Source organism: Ambystoma mexicanum, chromosome 3q (genome assembly GCF_040938575.1).
Source record: "Ambystoma mexicanum isolate Mex_15411 chromosome 3q, UKY_AmexF1_1, whole genome shotgun sequence".
NCBI lineage: Eukaryota > Metazoa > Chordata > Amphibia > Caudata > Ambystomatidae > Ambystoma > Ambystoma mexicanum.
In genome coordinates this window covers 931,106,272-931,130,054 of record NC_090926.1, presented here as the reverse complement: position 1 = coordinate 931,130,054, position 23,783 = coordinate 931,106,272, and the positions used below count along the sequence as shown (strand labels likewise).

The following is a 23,783-nucleotide window of genomic DNA, read 5'->3' as shown; positions in this document are numbered from 1 at the left end:
GGTCACCGATATAGTCCCCTTAGCCGGTTTGCTAGGTCTCTGCAGCAGCCCTACAAAAGGTCAAACCCCAGACCTGCTCTGCATTCTGTTTGTAGTCCCTTCCTGTGAAGCAACCCCTCACTACCGGTAATCCCCACTATCCTATTCCCATGGGCAGTATGCTCACAACGGAAGTATGTGGCACGTGCGCTTCCCGAAGTACTGCGAGGGCTGCACCCTAGTAAAGCAGTAACAGCCCTTCTTCCCTTTCCACGATCTTCTTTCCAGCAACCCCTCATTCGGTACTGATAAATAGTCACACACGCATCCACCAATCACAGTGAAGAGCTCTCCATGTAACACCATCAGTTCTAAACAACATTCCTCTGCGTAGACACCACACCCAGAAATGTTACTGTGCAAACCCTTAGCCTTCACAGTCCCATTTCCATGCCCGCCATCCTCAAAACCCCCGGATCTGACTTTTGTGCTGTGTGCAGGCGTGGGGGAATAAATTGCAACCAGGGTAGGGGATTTCATCATCAGCGGTGGCTCTAAAAAGAGCCTTTTTGTTTCTTTGTTGATGCTTCTAGAGAAACATCTTTATTTTTGGTTTTTATAGGGTTTTCTGTTTTCTTCTCCTCGCATTCTTAGAATAAACTTTTCAATGCATACTGTATATGGGCAAACAAAAGAGCATCACCAATGCTGGTCAAAGAAATGCAATTTGCATGGAAACACACCGCATTTCGAGAATGAATGCTGTCATGGTTGCAGAAGAACATCACATCAAATAAATCACACATGCTTCTATTGATGAGACCCCTTCCAGGCTCTGGCTGGGCACATCATACATTAGGATAGTCCCATACCCTTCTTGGCGTTATGGCAGAGAAAACAACCTGGGAAGTGGAAAAAAGCCTCTTCACTGCCTTCATCAACCTATTCAGTTGATGGAACACACGTGAACAAGTCATTTAATCCAAATGCATGCCGCCAAAGTGCACGACGACCATGTGCACTGTAGCAAAAGTAGCCACTTCTCTGCAAAGGTCAAGAATAACATCAAAATTGCGGACAGCGCACCACAATGCGTCCACTCCTTCCAAACTGAAATCAACCTGCCTTTCCTGAACATACTTGTGCAGATCTACAAATACAATGCATTCTCCATGTCAGCCCTCCTCACTACACAGAGTAAAGAAACATAGTATTACTGCCCCTTCCTATGAACCACACCCTCAGTACCTGATTGGATAATCCCCAGAGTCCCATTTCCATTCGCACGCATGGTGAGAAGCACTGACTGTGGCACGTGTGCTTCCCTAAGTACCGCGAGGTCCGTGCCCCAGTAAAGCAGGACCAGTCCTCCTTCCCTTTCCACTGTTTTTTGTCCAGCACTACCTCATTGGGTACTGTTAAATAGTCACACACACGTTCCACCAATCACATCAAAGACATCAGCATGTAATGCTGTCAGTTCTGTGCAACACCTCATTTGTACTGTTACACAAGCAGAGTGCAAGTGCCGTGTGAATTGAAAGCACCTCCAGTAGAATGTTCTGTAAAACTATCCAAGGTTTCTGCATCCACATTCATCCACATGGCCACCCATCACAGCAAAGTAGAGGTAGAAATATTTTCTGTACACTATTTTTACAACTCTGTTATAAGTGCCTCTGAGCAGGCTGTCTGCCACTGAACGTCCACAACGTACTTACAAGACGTACTGTTCTTTCTCCCATCACCTACGATCTAGTGCCAATGCAATGCAATATGCTTTCAACGTTTTCATTTACCCATATTAACAGTAACTGTCTTCTTGCCTTCCGACAATGCTACAAATTTATTTCCACACTTACCCATCTCCTACAAAATTTGTAAAAATATCACAGAAAAGCAGCAATCAATGTTTCTTAGCAACGTATATCAAGTACATACAGTGCATGCATACAAAAAGGATGCCTGCCCCTTACCTTGCACACTTCCACCATAGGCTTCTGCACTTCTTTGTACAAAGAGACCTTCTGCCACAGTTTTTGCGTACACACCACAACCACAAACCGCATTGAGCAATGCCTTATCTCCACAGTCCCATTTCCATGGCTCCCATCCTGAAAATGGCTGGATGTGACACGTGTAATCCTGAAACTACTGCAGAATCCATGGAGTTTTTGCGCTAGGAAGGGGGGTCAAGGGGGGAGTGTGAAACAGGGTAGGGGATTGGTCTTTAGTGGTCCGTCTGAAAAGTTTTTTTTTGTTTGTGTTTTTTTTATCTGCTTGCAAACAACCTTCTTTTTCTCTCTTTCTAGGAGTGTCTGCTTGCTTCTTGCACCATGTAAAAGAAAATAGTATTGGCAAGGACATTCAAAACAAATGCCATTTGCATGGAAGCAGTGTATATTTTGCAACTTCATGCTCTCATAGTGAGTGGAGAACATCCCATTATGCACATAAATAGACATGCTTCTGTTTATAAGATACCTTCCGAGCTCCGGCTGGGGACAAATTACCCCGGCATGGCCCCATACTCCTCTTGGTGGAATGGTTGAGAAAATGACCTTCGCAGTGGCAAAAATCTGCATCACTGCTTTCATCAACTTCTTCAGGTGACGGAGCAAACGTCCACACGACATGTAACCCAAATGTAGATGTTCATAGTGCACGACGACAACTTGAACAGTAACGGTAGAGGCCACATATCTGCAAAGGTGAACCATCCCGCCGAACCTGCATGCAGAGACTGGCCCACAAAGCGTCCACTCCTTCTGACCCGAAATTAAGCAGCTATGTCTCTTTTCTTTTCTTTTTTTTTATTTTGATATAGCTGTAAAATACAGCCTTTCAAAAACAGACATCACACAGTATAAAAGTTACAGTAACATTTTTCACAATACAATCTCTAATAAATACATTTGATTACATAAAGACACTCAATGTTTTAAGAAACTAATTATGCCACACTGGTGGGGTTTTACTTTGTACCAACTACGAAAACGTTTCCATGCCCCTGGTTAAATATAACAATTCAAAAAGATGTTGCAGTTGATGTGGGGCAAAAAGGGGGCATTTGACCCCTACCCCTTGTAGGCAAGCGTCGACCCAGACGAAAGGAGATCGAGTACACGCCGGAGGGGGGTTTAACCCATGACTTTCTGTTCTACTAAATTGAAGACTTTTGATTTGGAATATAGTTGTTATCACCAGCCCCGATTTCAAAATGACACTGGTGTGTCGAAACACGCGTTATCCAAAAGGGCATTATAATTAATAAATTTCAGTTTCCACAAATATACGCTGTGGCGCAGTTCTTCGAGTGTGGAGCATTTTTTCTTCAACAATGTTTTAAGAACATTTATTTGATAGATTGTATCACTTTGAGGTCAATCATATCAGTTTGATTCTGTAAACTTAACGATCCAACAAACAAAACAATCGCAATGTTCATTTTTGGTGACTGACTGTTATACAAAATGTTCCAAAAGCTTTCCTCAGTCAAAATAGAATAGCTCTCAAATAAATGTTTAAAGATTTGACATCTTTGCCGCAATAACTCAGGACATTCAGAGATTAGATGTTTCAGTGTCTCTACAGCTGATGGACTAGACAAAATCTACAGCTGGCGTTTGATGTATTATTTCTCATAAAGCGCACTTCCTTCGTTAGGCAAATGTTCAGCCTGATTCTCATATTTGAATATCTGGATTTGGGATCAGGAAACTTGGTTAGATAGTTTTCAACTACATGAAGTTTTTTGGTTGCAAAAGCTTGTTGTTTAAACACTTTCAATTTCATGCCTGCATCTCTAGTTTTGATCCAGTCATACAACCACTGTTTCTTTTTCGCCCTCTCTGGATTATTAATAAGCAGATCATCATGAATGCCGGCCATCTCCATCAATACTTTTATCCATTTTCTCCATTTCAGGATATTAGGATTCATTGATTCCAACATGTATCTTCCCATTGTGTACATTATTCCATTTTCTCTCACAGCTATCAAATATTTCCGATACAATGTCAAAACCCCTTCCATGAATATATTGCATACAAGGATACTACTAGCCCCATTTCGTGCCTTAATAGACACATTGATATAGACATTGGAAGGCCACAAACCTTCCAGAAACGACCCTCCAATCTTATCCAAGCACTCTCTGGGATGATCTCTCTGGTTTCCGCCCCATAAGTTATATTGGGTGTTACTTTTTGCTTGTAAAATGTATTGGCCGGTAATAAGGAAAATTTTCCAAATTTAGCCTGTATTATCTTTGACTGGGCTATACCTGTGTTCACTTTATTTTCAATTTCTCTGTAGTATGGTTTATCCTGCTGGTCATTACTAATTGTTATTCCCAGATGCTTGCATTCAGTAACTATTCCTATGTTTACGCTTTGTATTTGCCACTCTTTAAATTTAGGGTGTTTCTTCTTCTTAGGATCAAGTATCATGATTTTACATTTATCTTGGTTAATTTTCAACAGATTTGTATCGGCATAGTTACTCAAGCAAAATAATAGAGCTTGCAAGCCCCCTGGTGTGTTGGCTAGCAACACTAGGTCGTCGGCATAGAACAACCAGGGGACTGCATGACCTCCTAGGCGGGGAGCATCAGATCTGATGTTCATAAACTCTTGCTGCACTGCCGACATGAAAAAATTGAACAAGGTACTCGCAAGTATGCACCTTTGTTTTAACCCACAGAAAGTTTCGATTGGGTCTGAGAGAGTACCGTCTAGGGCCAATCTGATTTGAACCGTGGTTTGAGAGTGTAATTCTTTCACCCAAAATATTAGATAATCAGGACACTTCGCATCCTTTAGCTTGTTAATTAAATGTTTCCTGCACATCGAATCAAAAGCGGCCTGGAAGTCAATAAAGGCCATATAAACTACCTGGCCTTTCTGTTCGTGGTTCTTTATGATTTCCAATATGTGATGATTAACTGCTGTCCCCATCCCTGGCATGAAGCCAGTTTGATTTGGGTCTCTGATTCCTGCTCCATCCAACCATTTGTTGATATCTCTTAATAAAAGTCGTGCAAAAATTTTACTCGGTATATCCAACAAAGATATAGCTCTATAATTCCTAGGGTTTTGATTACCCCCCTTTTTGTGAATGGGTATGGTGATGGATTTCCTCCAGGATCCGGGGATACACCGAGTTAATACAATTTGATTGAAAATGGTGACTAGAATTTGTGCCCATGCAGTGGGATTTTTTTTTAAATCATAAAATTGGAAAGCCCATCGCGACCCGGACCGTGAGATGTACACAGCTTTGAGATAAATAGTAGAATGTCATCAATGTCAAAAACAAGATTTCCTATTTTACTCCACTCCACAGTGTCCTGTCGCCTACTAGTTATTGTATCAGCATACAAGGATTTATAAAAAGCAGCCCACACTTCTTGAGGAATCGGATTCATTTGATTCACCATTTGAATTTTACTTTGAGTATATTTTAAGTGTGACCATATTTTTACCCAATTCTTCTCTTGTAAACTCCTCTTCATGGCCTCTGCATCACGTTGATACATTAGGGCCTTTCTTGCTTTTATCCAATTCTTATGTTTACATTTTAGAGCATTCAATTGGCGCAGGCAATCGGGAGAATTTCGCTTTATGATTTTTCTTCTATCAGCTCTATATTGAGTTTTATAGAGGGCCACCTCATGATCAAATGTATGCAAAGTTCTATGATCTGTTTTATTATAGTTGTTTTTCTTCGTCATAAAGATTTGCATTTCTTCGACATAAGAAGGGAAGATATTGGAGCCATAGTGTACATCTCCATTCAGTGATCGATTCAAATTTTCACTTAAGGTTTGTAGAGATAAAGGAGTCCAATAGAACCTATTTTGCGCAGAGTTCGTCGTTAAATTACGAGCTAGGGATGAATCATATATTTTAGTTTCTGTAAACCACGACCATTTTGTAGATTGAATGTCATGGTCGCTTACTTCCTGAGATATAATTTGAAATTCAGTTATGTGATTGAACAGGTCTCTGTCAACAAAAGTATAGTCAATTGTTGCTGTTTGGATGCCTCTATGCCATGTACTCTGAGGTGGCATATCGCCTTTTAAACTTTAACTTTAGGAACTGTCGTTCGGCCATAAAGGCATTCCATCTTTTCGCTATCGGAGTCAGAGGTTTCCCCACTTGGGGTATACATGTTAAATTTAAGTCTCCACTAATTATTACATGACCACAGATTGGGTCCAGTATTGTTAGTTTTAGTACTTCATCCATGGCATCAAAAAAGTCTGAATCATTTATTGCAGCATGGTTCCAGTAAATGTTTATCAAACCAACATTTGTTGTCTTTAATTTTATCTTTACCAATTGCAGGAAACTATTGGGGGAAAACCATGACTCAATTTGCATATTGGGAGATGATTTTATAGCTACCATTAAACCTGCCATCGGTCTACCTCTGACTGGCATAATAGCTGGAATCAACAGTACAACATGTTTATCCCAAACAGGGGCGATGGAAAGCCATATTTCCCGAAAAGCCAAAATATCATAACTCATCAGTAAGCTATCTTTAGATTTAGTAAGATGCTTAAAGCTTCTTGTGTTCCAGGAGGCTAGAGAGAGTTTTCTGATTTTGTACTAGTTAGTTTTTATTCACTCTCATTTCTCTAGTATCCAACATTTGTCCGTGCATTCTTGCCAAATCTGTCTGTGAGTTACGATTTTGACCCTTTGGATACACATTTGGTCTAGAAGCATACTAGTTTCTCAGGTTAGGAAGCTGTTGTTGATCAAAAAGAGCTGGATTTAGTAAAAGAAAAACCAGCTCATACAGGTCATCTCTCGCTTCCCACACAGCATTTTTGACAAAGCTTGATTTCATCCATAATTTTATCATAGACAGATCATTTCTATGAGGAAATTCTATCTGATCTATGTCACTAGAGCATATCCCTTCAAGAGCTAGAACCTCTGCAAATATATTCATCACGGATTGTCTATTCAGATCAAAACTGCGAAAGGGATGAGGGCGACACTGCATCATCAAACAGTTTGTGTTCGAATCTCTCAATGGAGTACGAGACCACGCTTTGGTTACATAGCTTGCTTTGGAATGTGACAGAAAATTAGATTGCCTTGTGGTGTTAATCAATGGTGTCTGTACTCCACCACTCATAGCATTTACTGTAGGATTCTCTTGTGTGTTCGCCTGGGCTATAATTCTTTTTAAAGATTGCTCTAATTCAGTTTTCCATTCGCTCATTGAGATTAATTTTTCCTGGCTCAGTTTTGCTGTGTCGTAACATTCACCCCCCTCACCAGTTTGTTCTGATGTCTTTCCCATTGGCATTCCCTCAGTATGATTTAAGTCACCATTTAGCTGACGCGACAATGTGCTTACTGTGACATTTGATTCACTGTTAACATCCATTCTATCTTGCTCCCTTTCGATATTACCATTTACAACTTCCTTTTGCTGTTTTGCCAAAAGGATTAAATTGTCTAAAGGCTCATATGCTGCAGGCCTATTTTGTATCTGCCGACCTTGACTCGCTTTTAATATCACATTTCGATATTTATTAGCGATGGCCGTGCGAGCTATAGCAGTAGCTGTTTTGGGTAGCGTTAATGTACGGATAAACTGCCTCGTGCCTGTAATTTTAGAGTTTGCGACAGTTGGAACATTTTTTGATTTTTTTGTTGCTGTTTTTGTAATAGTATTAGTTTCTTTCTTTTTCGTATCAAAAATGTTATACGTTAGGGCATTACTATTCTCTGATACCCCGGGAGCAGTTTGAGCCACACTGTTTTTCATCTGTTTCAGGGGTTGCTTACTGGACATTTCCAGTTCTTAGACTTGGCTTTCTTTTAGTGCATGATTGCCCTGATTTGCCCTCCTCATTTTTATCTTGGGTGGTACTTATAGGAGTGCTTTCCACACACTTATTATTATGGAGATCAGTAGTAATCAGTTCCTTAACAAGCTCTACAAAACTTCCTCCTTTTTTTTGGCCCCCAGTTGTAATGCAGCCTGTTGGTTTTGTGTACAATCGATTAGCAGTATCTCATCATCATGCGATTTTATTTCTTCAATTCTCTGTTCTGAATCTACAACTGAACTATTGTCTCTGCTGATTTGTTTCTCACAGCATACACAGTGTGATTTGTTAACTTTATTTCTTTGTAGAAATTTAATTAATAGGGAATGTTGGTCATTTATTTTGGTGTCTAAGGTGTCATATAGACGTGTGAAAACAAGGCTGCATTCATGGTTTGTAATGATGTTTCTAGACCTATTACTAAATTTCCCGGTATGGCTTGTGTTTTTTCGTAAGTAGCATTCCGCCGAGGTCGGTTGAGCAAAAGAGCAGGACATTACAGAAGATGCATTTGCCATAGGGGAAAACATCATAGGTGATTGATATAAATCTTGTCTTTCTTCGCTGTCATCTAGGACCTGCTTTGAACTTCTGTTTTTTTTGCCTTTGGTGAACTAGCCATGGTTCTATTGTGAGCATTTACCATTCTCACCTCATCAGCAGTCTCCCTTTCACTAGTACTGGCAGGGGCATTCGGCCCAACTTCCTCGTTATTATGTTCGAGGGTAGTTTGTATGCTAGGGAAGATTTCTATCACTTCATTTATTAGTTCCACCCACCCCAAGTCCTTGTTGGTCAATTATATTAAGGACTCCTGCAGCAATTAACGAATCAGGAATGGAGGATTGTGTGCTCACGTTGTTCCGTATCTCTACATACTAAGACCCTGATTATTTAAAGCACCATTAAGACTTGGGTTTTGAACACTTTCGTGACCCTTTCCGCCTTTACCCCCTAGGGCACAGAATTTTCTGATGTCGGCCATTGCTGAACAAGCTCTTATGCTAGAGGCTGATTTACTAACTCGCATTAGATTGATTGTTCTTGAAGACGTTTTAGGCGTGGAAATGGCTTCCCACGCACACACGGTGATGACTTCTTTTGACGGCATCCCGGTGCACAGAGTCCTTACCATTTTGCTTGCAGTAAAATAGGATGCTACAAGATGCTACAAGCAGAGGGTTTCTCTGTACAAGAAAATAAACTACACTTCTAACAATTGCAAAAGGGAAAAGTAAGTTCACTCCGTAGTCGCCTCCCTTTTAGGCACCGAAAATACTATCTTATTCACTGTTCATTTAGTTACGGTATCAGGCAAAAGAAACGGCATGAAATAAATAATATTCAAATGTTCGTGCAAAAACTATTACTCTAATGATTGTTGTGCAAGGATGAAGCACCCACTGTAACGCTCACCTGATTCCCGTAGAGGCGCCGGTCTTGACTGGGCGTAGTGTAACACACGGCTGGCTCTTTGGGCTGGACCTCTGTGCACTGTATGTCTGACTTGAAGGGTAAGATGTCTGCAGATAGAAAATAAGGGATTAAGGAACTGGGTTATTGAATGTCTCTCTCTTCTTCCCTTTCTCTTCTCCTGTAGAACCCCAAAGGTTAACGCTCTCACCTTAGGTAAGGGAACGCCGTGCTCTCCATCTGCCTCGGGGCAGGGTGCTGTAACCAGTTTCTTCACTGGATAAGGGGAGCAGGCCTCTTGACTTCAGAGGACTGCTGTCCGTCGTTTACTGCACGAACGGTAAGTTTCGAGTAATTCTAATGTCTTTAAAGTCTTTAGTAATGATGTTTCTTGTTTTGCAGGGTTCCGGCGATGGCGGATGACGGGCTGAAGTGAGTTGAAGATGGAGCCCGTGTGATGAATAGAAGCGCCTGGAAGCACGTAAGTAAGCGCTTGTTGCCTGCTTCACGATGCGCTCTAACTGTCTTTTTATTTTGCAGGTACAAGTTCGGAGCGGCTGCAGGGTGCCGGAATACCCACTGGGTTAGATGTGGAAAGGAGTAATGGCACGTGAGTATTAAAGTTCCCCAATGTCTTTAAACGCACCTTGTTTTGTCTTTCAGATGCGGGATGCAGCGCCGAAGGCCTCCGGAGCGTGCGAAGAGTTGGTAAGCTTTTGTCTTTCAGATGCCGGAATGCAGTGTGAAGACCTCCGGAGCGCACGAAGAGTAGGTAAGCCTTTGTCTTTCAGATGCCGGAATGCAGCGCGAGGCGTTGGTGACAGCCGATGGACCAGGTAAGTGAAGAGCTGTCACTGAAGACCGTAATGCTAACCTGTTCTTTCTTGTCTTTATAGGTGTTGCTGAAGACTGGATTCAGGATGGTAAGCCTTTTTCCTTAGGCCCAGGATCAGATGCAGAAGACACGATGAGCGTTCTGCTGCAGAGGATGCAGAATAACGCAAAGCAAGATTCATCCATCGGGTGTGGTTTAAATAGCCTCCTGTAGTGCTTAGATGTCTCCTTCCACAGCCACGCCTAGGTAAGAAAAGAGTTCCTGCTTTCCAGAAGAGTTCCAGTGTTCTGAATCTAGGGAGTGGCTCCTGCCCCATCCAACAGGAAAAGTAGTTCCAAACAGAAGAGGATCAGAGGCTCAACTGGCAGGCAAGTAAGCAGCATGGTCTGCTGCGGGTAAGTCCACCCAAGCATTATGAGCCCGGCGCTTCCAGCGCTGGGACTGGGCATATTTATGAGCCTGGTGCCACTGGCGCCAGGACTGGGTCCAAAAGGTCCCAATTGGGACTGGTTGGCACTCGGAACCTGGGTTATGGATCTGCTTCCAAGGGAGTTGGGAAAACCCTGACCTTTTGGAAGCAGAGATCATGACACCCACTATTAAACCAAAAATGCTCAAGAGGTAAACAGCCAGACTCAGAGCTTCAAAAGTAAAAAAGGAACGTTATGTTTACCCACAGCCCTCAGACCCTCAGCCAGCCGACAGCACTTCACAAAAGTACTTCCTCCAAATGCGTGCGGCTCGTTGTTTATGAGGATTCTGGGGGGAAAGGGGCGGAGCTTACATTCGTAGCTCTGTAAATAAGTAAAATAAGAAGGTATATTAAATAAATAACACCATTTATAGTGTGGTTAACAGTTTATATGAAAGTCTTTCCTTCCTCTGCGTCTTTACCAAGTTTTTGAGTAATATTCCAGGATCCACAGAAAACGGGCATTCAAGCTCCTCCACAGCCGACAGCACTTCACAAAAGCACTTCCTCCAAATGCCTCTTTGCACGGGACACCTGTGCAGATCTTGTACAAAAGGTATCACCCACGATCAGCACTGTGCGTCTCTCCATCTCGACCAACCTCATTACACAGAGTATTGGGAAAAAGTAGTACCGCCCCTTCCTATGAACCACACCGTTGACACCCGATTCCATAATCCCCACAGTTCCATTTGCATGCCCACCATGCTCAGAATAGCACGATATGGCATGTGTGCTTTCCCAGCTGCAGCGAGGGCTACACCAAAGTAAAGCAGGGACAGTCCTTCTCCCCTCTCCACTGTTCTTCTTCCAGCACTCCCTCATTGAGTACTGTGAAATATTCACACATGCATGCAGCAATCACAGCCAAGAACTCTGCATCCAACACTATCATTTCTGTACAGCACTCCATATTTACAGTTGAACACTCCGAGTACACGTATGTGTGCTTCTAAAGCACCTTCAATACAAAGTTCTGGAAAAGAATTCACGATTTCAGCATCCATGCACACAAGAGTGTACTGTTTGCCCACACCCAGCACAACATAATGGAGCCATGCATGCGAACATGTGGCCAGAAACCACAATCCACAAATGTAACATAGCCAGCGGCATTTCTACCCAATCCCAGTACGATAACACAGCGATGCATGGAAACATGTAACAGGTAGCATATTCCATAAACATACCACTGCCTCCGCCACCCCTACCCACTTCCATTCACAAAGTATTGTGTCACTGCCAACCAAAGCACACAATCTTCACAACATTGGGCCTACTCCCAGGAAGCTACACAAACCAGAATAGCCAAGCACATAGAAGATTCAATTCAACCCTCCCCTCTTCTATAATGACAGTGTTCCAACACTGCACCCAGTGGGCACACTGCAGGACTTTTCACTGCACAATCTCCAGCCATACACCAGAAACCGTAGGATGTTCTAACAATGACCGCACCCATGGAAAACAATATAAGCATGTCAGCGCACTTCTGTTGCACTATGATGAGTAAAATGTGCTCCACAACCATTCTGTAAAGGTGACCACCCTCTGAGAGATGCAGTCAAAACTTAGGTTTTTTTGGGTGGCCTTTGGCCATGCACACAATAGTCTAGGCCTTGGCCACACCCACCGCAACGTAATCCAGCCCTTCATGGCAACATGTCACCAAGTACCACAATCCACACACGTACCACAGCCACCGGCACTCCTACCCAACCTCTGCTCCATTATACAGTGATGCATAGAAACATGCACTTTTTAGCAGAATCTACAAACATAACAGCCTCTGGCGCGCATACCCACTTTCATTCACATATGATGGTGTTCCTGCCAACCGAATCAACCAACAACATATGCATGTCAGCTGACTTCAGGTGCTCTATGAAGTCTACAATGTGCTCCACAACCATTCGGTAAAGGTGAGCACCCTCTGACTGATGCAGTGTAACCCGCATTGCTGCGGTGGGTGTGAGCAAGGCCTAGACTATTGGCCATGCACCCAATAGTCTAGGCCTTGCCCACAACCACCGCAACGCAATGCAGCCATGCATGGAAACATGTGACCAAGTACCACACTCCACACACGTACCACAGCCACCGCCACTGCTACCCAACCTCTGCACCGTAATACAGCTATGCATGGCAACATGCAACAGTTAGAATCTACAAACATAACACAGTATCCGGCACGCATACCCACTTTAATTCACATATTATGGTGTTACTGCCAACCAAACCGAACTTATTTTTGCAACAGCGGCCCTGATCCCAGCACTCCATTCAGTACACAAAAGCAATGCCGCATAGTGCAGTACAGTAGTCAGCACTCCATGCAATGGACACTACGCAATCCTATGAAATATGCAGTTTTACCCCTATGCAATTCTATGCACACACTATTTAAATATTGCACCCACTTCACACACTGAAGTATCCAAGCACATAGAAAATGCACTTCAAGCCTACCCTCTTCTATACTGATAGTATTGCAACACTGCACTCAGTGCACACACTGCAGAACTGCTCACTCCATTAGCTACAGCCATGGAGTAAAAACTGTAAGATTTGCTACCAAACACCACACCCATGGAATGAACAATGTATGCAATGCTAACGAACCACACACAGAAGGCAACCATGTCAAACCTAATTGCTACCACAACACATAGTTGGCGGTGCAAGGCCTCCATCCAAGCATCGAATGGGCTATGGGCTTACCACATGCAACACACCGGAGTACCTGCTATCTTACAATGTGCATGTCATGTGCAATGCACTCCCTTTCTGCAATTGAGCTCCCACCAGTCACCACAGTAAGAGGTTGCGGCACGAGCTATCGTGCTGTAACAAAGGCTGCCTGCATTCACAGATACTGCAGGCACATCAACATCTTCGTCCACCTATTGACATATCTCAGATGACCCACTTCTCGCTGCCCCACCCTTTCTATCCCTTCATCCCACCACCACATGGGGTAATATATGTTTTGCAATGCACTCTGCTTCTGCAAATCAGCTCCCACCAGTCACCACAGTAAGAGGTTGCGGCACAAGCTATTGTGCTGTAACAAAGGCCGCCTGCATTCACCACACATGGTAGTCGCCTGGGCAGGGTCTGGCAAATTGGCACAGTACGCACGGATACTGCAGGCACACCACCGTCTTCATCTACCTAATCATCACACATCTCAGATGAACCACTTCTCTCTCCCCCACCCTTTCCATCCCTTCTTCCCACCACCACATGCTGTACATTATGTTTGTCAGTCCCTTTTGACGCTGCACTGTCCTCCGATACACCATGGCAGCGTTTCCCAAAAATGTTGATGCACAGCACGCTTCCCTCCAGCCAACCAGCGGCCGTGTCCAATGTTCGCTGACATCACATCGTATTGCACGCCAATGAGACGTTTGTCCGTGGATCGAACAGGGAAATGGGTCTGCAGAGCCTGATGCCCGAACGATGACAAGACGGAGATACTACTGGTAGGAACCCCAGCCACGCTTAGAAGCTCAACTCTCAATACACATCCTTCAACACTGATGGGAATCTGACCCCAGTCTCACATCTGTAAAAACACTCACGGTCTATCTGGACACCAGTCTCTTTCTCACATGGCAAGTGAACGCTATTGCATCATCAGCCTATACAATGAAATTGATAAATGCCAACAGACAATTCCTGACACCCTCCAGCTCCCACCCTCCAGCTCCCCCACTATTGCTCGAGCAGTCATGGGGCAAGGCTGGACTATTGTAATGTACTCTTCGCAAGTACATCCAAACAAAACATTAACAAAATGCAGATTATCCAAAACAATGCTCTGCACTCTGCACTCAATATATCTAAACGAGAACACATCTTCACAACCAGAAGGGAGGTCCACTGGCTCCCCACACGCGAGAAGGTCATCTTCAAAACGCCCTCCATCACTCACAAATGCCTGTCTAACACTGCACCTGCTTACCTGCCACAAGCAATTGTGAGAGCCAAAACCTTCAAACCAGAAAGGTTGATGCACGCAAATCGCCTGGCGATACCCAAATTCAACCAGATTAAGGGAGGAGGCTATAGCTTTCCCGCACTAGCCGCCAATCACTGGAACTCTCTCTCCCAAAACTTACAAGCTGACAAATCTTTCTGGGCCTTCCACAAAGCCCTCAAAACTCTCTTGTTTATCTAAGCTTGGACATGATTAGACCTGCCATTAGACCTGAGCAGGGCAATGTTATCTCCTCATATATGCTAGCAATGTGCTATTGTCCTATAATGTCGTACTTGTGTAACTGGATCTGAATCAGCGCCTTGATGCCTTTGGGCTTAGGTGCCAAAGAAATGGAAATAAATAAATAAATAAATAAATAAATACAAAACCCTTCAAATTCAATTAAGGCACACTAATGACAACCATGACCTGCTGCCACACTTGCAAGCGCTTGGACAAAGCTTGGCCCCAGGACCTGTCAAGTCACACAAAGTAACCAATGAGCTTGGCCTCAGGACAGGACCAGTAGCCACTTCATCATCATCGTATAAGATCTGTGGGCTAAGAGGCGGGATGTGGCCAGAACCACTGGCTACAATGTCCACGTCATGCCCTTCTGTATGGTTCGGAATTGCTGAGAGCTATTTAGCTCACGGTGGTAATCTAGGAGAGCCTAGTTCGGTTACCATCAACAGCTACCCGGTGCGCCCGTTGACTCGTAGGTCATCTGGTGTCATTCACACATGCAGATTAAATATTATTGTGTGAATGTTTATGAGAGTATTGGGATACATTCAAAAGACATTAATGTCATAATAGGTGACACATAATCAACATAAACGCATGGTGTGCATCTCATGTGGAAGTTAGATCAGCAGCATGCTAGTTACTAGCTCCTCGTTTGCCAGAAGTAGCTTCTGCTCACTGCGATGCCATATACCCAGGAGCTGCTTTTAACTCTTGCTTATCAAATCCTTATTTCAAACTCTGCTTCTGCCATGTCCCAGCCAGGCCAACCAAAGTAGTCACTGGGTCTGTCCTGCGACCAAGCACAGTGGCTACATGCCCCCCATAGCATTATATGGGCCTGTAGCCATTTCGATTGGCCACACTGAGGGGCATGGCTGGGCCCTACCAGGTCATCCAATTTAGCCACTGGACCTGGCCACGGGTAGATTACAGTCCTCTTAGCATGCACTATACACCTAAACAACATTTGCCATAAGTCTTAAAATAAAACAATGAAGCTTTTTTCACTAATGGGTAGTTTCCCGTGATATGCACAGTGCTCTCATCTGTGATGTCATCGGTGTGCCCTAGTTCCCAGTGAGGCCTTTTATAAGAGAGGTCACAAGTGATGTGAACTGTGCTCATGTGTCATTAAACATGGGAGCTTTGAGTTAAGGTGGTGTATTTAAAGGGTTGTGACGTGTTAAAAGCATCACCTTATCGAATGTGTGCCATATTTGGTGTACTAACACGTTTTAGAGGAGTTTTCTGTGACCCCCTATGGTCTCAGAATATTTTACTGCAAAAATGTACCTGAAATTACTGTGTAAATATTCAGCAAAATCTAACTAGACTCCCAAAAACAGCACGCAAGAAGACCTTATTCCAGAGGCGTGCATCAAAAAGCATTCTCAGAAATAGAAGAAAAACAAAAAGTACTATACTATAACCAGCCCACCACAAACTCCCAAACGTCCCACTTGCTACTTAAAACCTGCCTGACAAAAGTCCCCTTTGCCCTACCAAATATTTTCAGAACATTGTAATGTCTTAGTCTCACAAGAATTGTCGCACCAGTGAAAAAGAATGGCGCATTTTAATTTCTGAAAATCCTCAATTTGCTGCAATGTACCATGTGAAAAACATAAAAGATTTGGCTGTCTGGGGCACCTTGTCTGCTAACAATCTTTTTGTTTGAAAATCTACTGGACAGATTTACCCCAAACCACCAAAAGGCTCATCTGCACTACTTCATACATATTTATTTTTTTAATTTGGAGCGAATCTGTTAAGTGGTTTTCGCTGTGCACCTGTTCAATGAATGCACATTTTCCCAATCGGAACACCAATGCAAAATCTATAAAAAACAACTCCTTATTTCAATGCTTAGAAATTCTAAACTGCTGTGAGGAATTTGTACCAAACGTTTTGATTTTGGTAGGCCCATGCCAGAGATACGTCCAACAAGTCGAAGTTTGTTAGCAACTATATTTTAGCTCAGTCAGTAGATCACATGCTTCACCTTAACTATAGGGAAGGGGTCTGAAACCTGCGGCTCTCCAGATGTTTTGGACTACGACTACCATGATCCCTTATCAGTGACTAAACCTGTCAGGACTAAAAGTGGGAGTCCAAAACATCAGGAGAGCCAAATGTTTCCGAGCTATTGGGCGACAGCTATCTATACAATATGTATATATTTTTCAATGAAAAAACGTCAAAAGGGAAGCAATGGTTGTACTGAAAAAAAAAAAACTATCGAAAAAACCTATGGAAATTGCCAGTTACGGAAAGCAGTGCAACCATACCTCATGCCCACATCATGCACTGCTCATACCGAGCATATTACATCACAGATGACATCACAAATGGCATTACCAATCTATGGACATCCATGTGCGTCAGTGATGGCTGTGTAGCTTTCCATAACTGGTGAATTTCTATGTTTTTTTTTTAAATTGTCCCCACAATCAGAACGCCCCTCAAACGTTTTTCACTGGGTGTTGCAGGTCAGGGCAACTTAACCTTAACATACCCTTAACGGGTCAGTGGACCACTGGCAGTTTGATCTGCTGCTTTGCCGTTTTAGTAGGGGGCGGTGTCCGAGTATTGTCTTTTTCCCCAACGATTTTCCGTGAAATCTGCAGAGTCGGAAAAGGTATGTGAATCACAATGGCGTTTTTGAGGAAATTACACCTGCCTCGAACCAATCAGTTTCCAATCCAGATCTATGAAAAAGTCAGTGAAAGCATAACAGAGGAACTAAGTCAGTGAACTCACCCGAGAAAGCACTACAATTTTTTGTATCTACTTTTGACCATTTTTAAACAAACTTCAGAACGGATTTGCACTCAATTTTTGGACCAGGCTGCTGCCGCTCCTCGTGCAAATTTCACAAAAATATGTCCAGTGGTTCTGCGTGTAGGCGCAAAATATTTTTTTTCAATTTAAGGCAATCGGGATATCATAAACTTTGTCCCACCCTCTTGACGAAACCACATGCAAGTTTTGGCATTTTTCTAATTATTTTCCCATAGAATGTGCTTCAATTGAACACATGCAACCCAACAACTGAAGGACATATTTGTGCCAAATAAGAACAAAAAGGTACATATATTCCTTTTTTGGTTTGGTGCATTTGCTTAATGAGAGCGACTCCCACGAGAAGCATAAAAAAGAAAGGCCGCAAAATGATATTTAGAGGAGGGAAAGGCATAGAAACACAAGAGGGTGGGTAGGGGAAAGACGAGCAAACAGTTAGGTGGTCACTGTGTAGGACTCAAGGGTTGCTTTTGTCTTACCGCAAGAATCCCACAGGAAGGAAATAAGCAGCTGGAGAAAAAATGTGCATCATGGGGAAAACTGAATAATCATAATAGGAGAGAATCTGGACAGATATACATAGTGGGGTGGGTAGGGGGAGACAGTAATTTTCTAATGTTTTCACATTGCCGCAGTAATCAGTAAACGTTGCATTACCGCAGGAATGACTACTGCGGAAATACAAGGCAGCACAATGGTTATCGGGGTAATGTATCCGTGCAAAGTTTTTGGATGAAAGAAAAAAAATGGGGAAAGGCAATGGCCAGTAGGATCTGGTTATTTATTAGGGATGGCGATATGGGCCACGGACAATGGCACTGGTGTTGGGTTGGTCAAGAAAGGTCCCAATGATGAAGAAGGGTTCATGATGCGTGCACCATATTTGTGACTGGGGGTGCCAGGAAATTGGCGCGATGTTGCAATTTCATGTGTATTCAGTGTAGTTAAATGTGAATGGGATGTGTTACTTTAAGTGTTATTCTGTGTTCAAGTTGATACAGATTAGACCTGCATGGGCATTTAAAGATATAATGCTACAAATGCCAAATCAAATATAAACACGATTCAGACATGGTGTATGTGACGCAACAAAGAGTTTCATAATGTGCATGCGGGGAGGAGGGCCTGTCCTGAATTACCCACTGTAAACGAAACATGCATGCACACTGAAGAACATATAAAGGGAATTTATAAATCTGTATGTAGTGAGCCTTTATGAATTAATTTAGACTCTGCAGCCAGCAGTTCGTGCTGTGAATTGCAGGTGGCTGGAAAAATCTAGTTCTGCAGGATTTAAGGTTTAAAGAGGAACAATGATTAGCTAACCAGATGGTTAGCTGTTGAACAGGACACAATGTTTATGACTTGGTAGTTCCACAGGAGGCATATGTAATCTCTTTAAGTGCATTGAGGTTTCGCAGAGGGACCCGGCCATTTCTTTTGACCAGAAATATATATGAGGTGAAGTAACGCCCAAGGCTATTGAGATCGATACCGAAGAGTTTTAGTTGTATTCTCAGATGTACCTTGTGTGTGCAAATGGTAGTCATTTAGATTAGAATGTTCTGGGATGCCTGTAAAAGTTAGGGTGTATGAGATGGTTATTGCCAGTTCAAAAGGAAAAAAAGAAAATGTTCTGCTTTTCCCATGTTTTTGGAGTATCCATGCAAACCATATGCAATTACGATTAAGGTTAAAGGACTCAGGCCAGTTGTTACTAGTAATGAATTATGTTTGCACACAAAGGTTTAACTGTTTGAGGATGGCATGACCTACAACGGACAAATTCCAAGACGAGGTGTGCTCTAAACATGAGCTGAAGAGGGTAGTTAATATAACGACACCGATTGGAGAAAGATGGGATTCCGTTGTATAGGTTCACTGAGATTTGGGTTAGTTTGGCTCAACGGGGTCATCTAGCTGCTCCAGACGATAGTACAATAAAATTGCTTTACGTACAAAACGTGCACTCGCTTCTTAAGCAGTGGGTCTGTTTGGGTTAAGGTTATTAAAGGCACATCTGCACACTGGCCAGTGAGCGCACTTGGGAAGATCTAGCAAAACAAGACCCTTGAAATTCAGTTAGGATTGTTTGTTAGGAGAGAGTTTAGATGGTCCAATTCATTGCAACAAAACCCATGACATTCAGATGTGCTAACAACAATCTTATTTCAGAACCTTGCTCCTCACCCTTTGCTCTGCATATGGCCAGCTACATGAGATCACAGCATGGATCAATAATAGGATCAAAAATGACATCCTGTCGGACATCTTTGGGGAGGAAGGTGGAGATGTTCCCCTCCAGACGGTTTTGACTTCAAGTCCCATTATTCCTAGCCAGCAAAGTCCTAGATGAAGGATCATAGAAGTTGTAGTCCACATTATATGGAGGAGTGTGACTAGACTGAGGTACCAAACTCTGTGATCCAATATGAATGCTTCAGCCCCACAATACTAATAGATAGGTTTGCCAGCAGGGCTAAAGCCAACCTGCAATAAAGATATTGGGCCTCATTCCAAGGGTGGTGGTCCGGAAAGAAGGGGGGCGGTATGTTTACCGGCACCCTTCTTTCCGGACCGCCACACTATGACTCTGCCTGCAGGGGCCTTTGCAGCCGGCAGAGTCAGACCGGCCGGGCGCAATGGCCTCTGCAGGCAGACTTTTCACGGAAGAACCCCACCATTAACGTTGCTTCCATCTCTCCACTCCCACTGAGTCATATGTGACTCCACGGGAATGGGTAGTTACCGAAACTGCTGCCTGACTTCCTGCACCGCCGGAACTTGTAATGTCACGGTGGCATCGGGAAGTCAGAAGGCGGATTCAGTGTTTCCGGGTCAGCAGTAACCCGCCAGTAGCACCGGCGTGTTACCGCCGACCTCGAAATGAAGCCTATTATCGGAATTGTGTTAATTAATATACCACTCATTTGGTTATGAAAACCTCACTACTTCCGTTGTTAGTAACCAATTTAAACGGTACTAAATGTAACAACCACCAAAGGATGAGGAGCAGGGTCACCCCGTCTGGCTGGGAGCTTGTACAGCCGTGCATCATGTCACAGGTGACTCCATAACCCATGTGATATCCACTCACAATGATTAATCTAGTAATGGCTTTTTATTTGTTGTTGGAAATAGTCTCTCACCTTCGTAAAGAAATCAATAAAATATCATTAAATAATTGCACACACATTTTCCAACACGGCGAGGGATGGGGTTGTCCAGGGCGGTGTACACTGCACACAAACAAATGCATGGAAATGTCCTTCAGAATAAACGAAGGGGCCGATCTAGTGAAAATAAAAACAATTCCAATTGTGCACAGTTAATGGATCAAAAGCCAGTTGGGACGACTGCAAACACTGTCATTGTATTCAAGTCATCTCCAAACTGCATTCCTGCACTGCGTCCGAAAGGCTGCTCTTTGACGTACCCCAAGCAAACTGGACTATACAATTGCACTTCTACAAATGTTGCAGCTCTGCGTTGTTGTTTTGTTCCACACAATGGTTACTATGCATGCGTCCCAGCTACCGTCAAGTCTAGCAAGCAGCAGCCTCCATACGCCTATGTAAAGGATGTGCCAAAACAGCACAATCATGCTGCATGCTAAAGCAGGCACAGAGCCAGAACCCAATGCCGGAAATGCCGCCAGCACGCTACGGATCTGGGACTATTCTGCAGAACAGAGGACAACATCCCACATGCATGTTTTGCCACCCTTAAAAGATACACGTGGGGATCTCCTTTGCATGCATAGAAAATGTCCATTTTACACATGGATTCAAACGCAAGCTGCGCGTTCAGCGCTCGTCAAATACTGAGCAAACTCAAATATACAAAGGCGGAAAAAGTGCTTTGTAAGGTGGTATTTGCATGGAAATATAGACACATAGGCCATGGCTAACATACAGAATCGTGCATACAGCATTTCTGTTCAAAGGACTTGGAATAACAATACCATACGCGTCCATGCTTTTAATAAAAAGACACATGGAGTTGCAAGATCCTACAAAGTAACGCACCACAGTAAAGTGATTAAAAAAATTAAGCTCACTGCCCTTTGCATGAAAGCTAGCATTGATATAATTGCTCCGTGTTGTGAACGGCTGCTGCTTTGCTGAAATCTAAGCAGCACACTTATTTTCCGTGAAATTTTGCACGGATTGCAAACACGCTGCCAGGGGGCCCAATGCACACATCGTGCAAGGTTTCGTTAAGAGCTTGGCAAAAAGACAACACTGGTAAGTAAACAACCCCAGGTTCAAGGCCCAGCTCCTGCAAATACGTGCAACCTCCAACTCTTTTTTGAAGCATCTGGGGAAAAAACACAGTTTACAAGCCAAACATATTGACTCTAACACTCTTGCAAGTGTAAGCTATTTTGTAAAGAAGCGTTCCCTCTGCATGCACAAGTAGACTGAGCAGCGAAAGAGCTGCAGTTTACAAGAGTCAGCTTCTTTGGTGTCAATTTCTAAAATATTTTTCCAAAACATCCGAAGCTTGCACTGCCTTTTGAGTTTGCATGCAAATGGCTGCTCGCATGAACTCTTGCATGCTGCAACTCCTCTGCAAAGCACTTCAGAACGGTCGAATAGTGTACACATTCGGCCACATACGAAGCGCACCGCCTGCAAAGTATTGCAAGCTGGAGAACAGGTCTTGATTTGAAAACACGACTACTTAGTCAAATGCAAAACATTAAGTGTGCAAACTTTACCAGCTGCTTTGACATTGCACTATTTTTCCTGGCTCTGATTTTGCATTTCCTGAAACAATGCGACGAAGTGCAATCCTAAAAAAAAAAAAAAAAAAAAAATGCATGTTCCCTGCTTTCTATATCCGTCCGGGCTGCGCAGGCAGGGCTGGGTGATTATTGGAGAGGAATGCACTGAGGTCAGTGCAGGAGCCCTGCGGCGGGAGCGGACCCCGAGCTAGGGGAAGCTCCGGGAGCTGGAGCGAGTCTGTCGGTGCAGAGTGCATGCCGTGCCCCGGGTTTGCACCCATGCACTAAAGAGGTCGTGCAGTGGTCGTTGCATATTTAGTGTTCTCTTACCTCCGCCTGCTCCTCTCTGCTGCTGAGACATCTTCCCCCTGGGCCGCGCTCACTGGGGGAGGGGCGCACAAAGCCCCGGGAGCCGCTGGGGGGTGCAAGCTGCAGCCGCCACCACCCCCGCTTCATGCAACTGCACTTTTTCCGGCCAGCGGCGTGAGTGGGGCGCGCGGGCGAGATGCTCGGGGATGCACGTTGTAGGAGCAGCCCGTGGAACCCGGTGTCCAAGAAGGCTGGGGAGGTGCAGAGCTGCGGCGGCTTCACCTACATGTTGGGCCGGGGCTAGCAGCTCAACGTTCCAAACTTGGAACAGGGGAGAGGCGGGTGGCCGGGGTGAGCACAGCGCGCAGGCGCAACGCCCGTTCTAGCCGCACGTTCTGCCGGGAAATGTAGGCCTAAGACTCTATACCATTCTCACAAGAGCTACGTTTCGATGGTAAACTTGAATACAGGAAACTATTTGAGCAACCCTTTCAGCACATGAAAGAACCTTGCATTTCCAGTATTTAATTTAAAAGCATTTTCAAATTCCCCACACCTTTCCTTCAAAACGTTGCCCTCGCACATTGCTGTAGAAAACAAGATTAACAATGGCCATTATATTTTAAGGCCTATAAAAAGGAGGTACATTAAATGAGCTATTACTGACAATATCAAACTCCATTCATTATCATCAAAGAAACTTTTTTCCAAAATCTAAAACAAGTTTTGAAAACAAAACAGGGAATATTATCAATATAAAATGGAGGGCAGGTCAGCCGGCCCCCCATTCGACATCCGCCCCCCCCATGTGTGGCAGTCCAGTGCTTCAAAGGAGACAGTGCTTACAGTGATATTCTATGATGCATTGCCATCTGGCAAAAGTGTAGAAGCATTGCTTTTTTATTTTGATTAATTTTATTTTAAAAAGAGGCAAGTAGTTCCATCTCAGAAAGGTTGATCAGCTAACCAGAGCTCCCTTTTTATACGGTCCATGCAGTGCCTGTTTTCCAGTGACACAGGCAGGTTCCGGGGTCACAGGTGCCCATTTGGCAGTTGCTATGACAGGCACAGCACTTCAGCAGAGAAGCTGAATTTAAACTCTTCAACTCTGTTCCAAAACCACATAGGCATGAGGAATTACTATGT

At 43.7% G+C, this 23,783-nt stretch overlaps 1 protein-coding gene across 1 annotated transcript in view; it reads right to left on the bottom strand.

Annotated features, from left to right (window-relative positions):
• The window catches only part of MAP2K6 (mitogen-activated protein kinase kinase 6), a 563,107-nt gene extending 540,130 nt beyond the window's left edge, over positions 1-22,977 (bottom strand). The window contains exon 1 of the mRNA XM_069655081.1: positions 22,659-22,977. Within this exon, the coding sequence (XP_069511182.1) occupies positions 22,659-22,689 (31 nt within the window). The 5' untranslated portion in view covers positions 22,690-22,977. The remainder of the gene's footprint in view (positions 1-22,658) is intronic.
• Between the last annotated feature and the right edge of the window lie 806 nt (positions 22,978-23,783).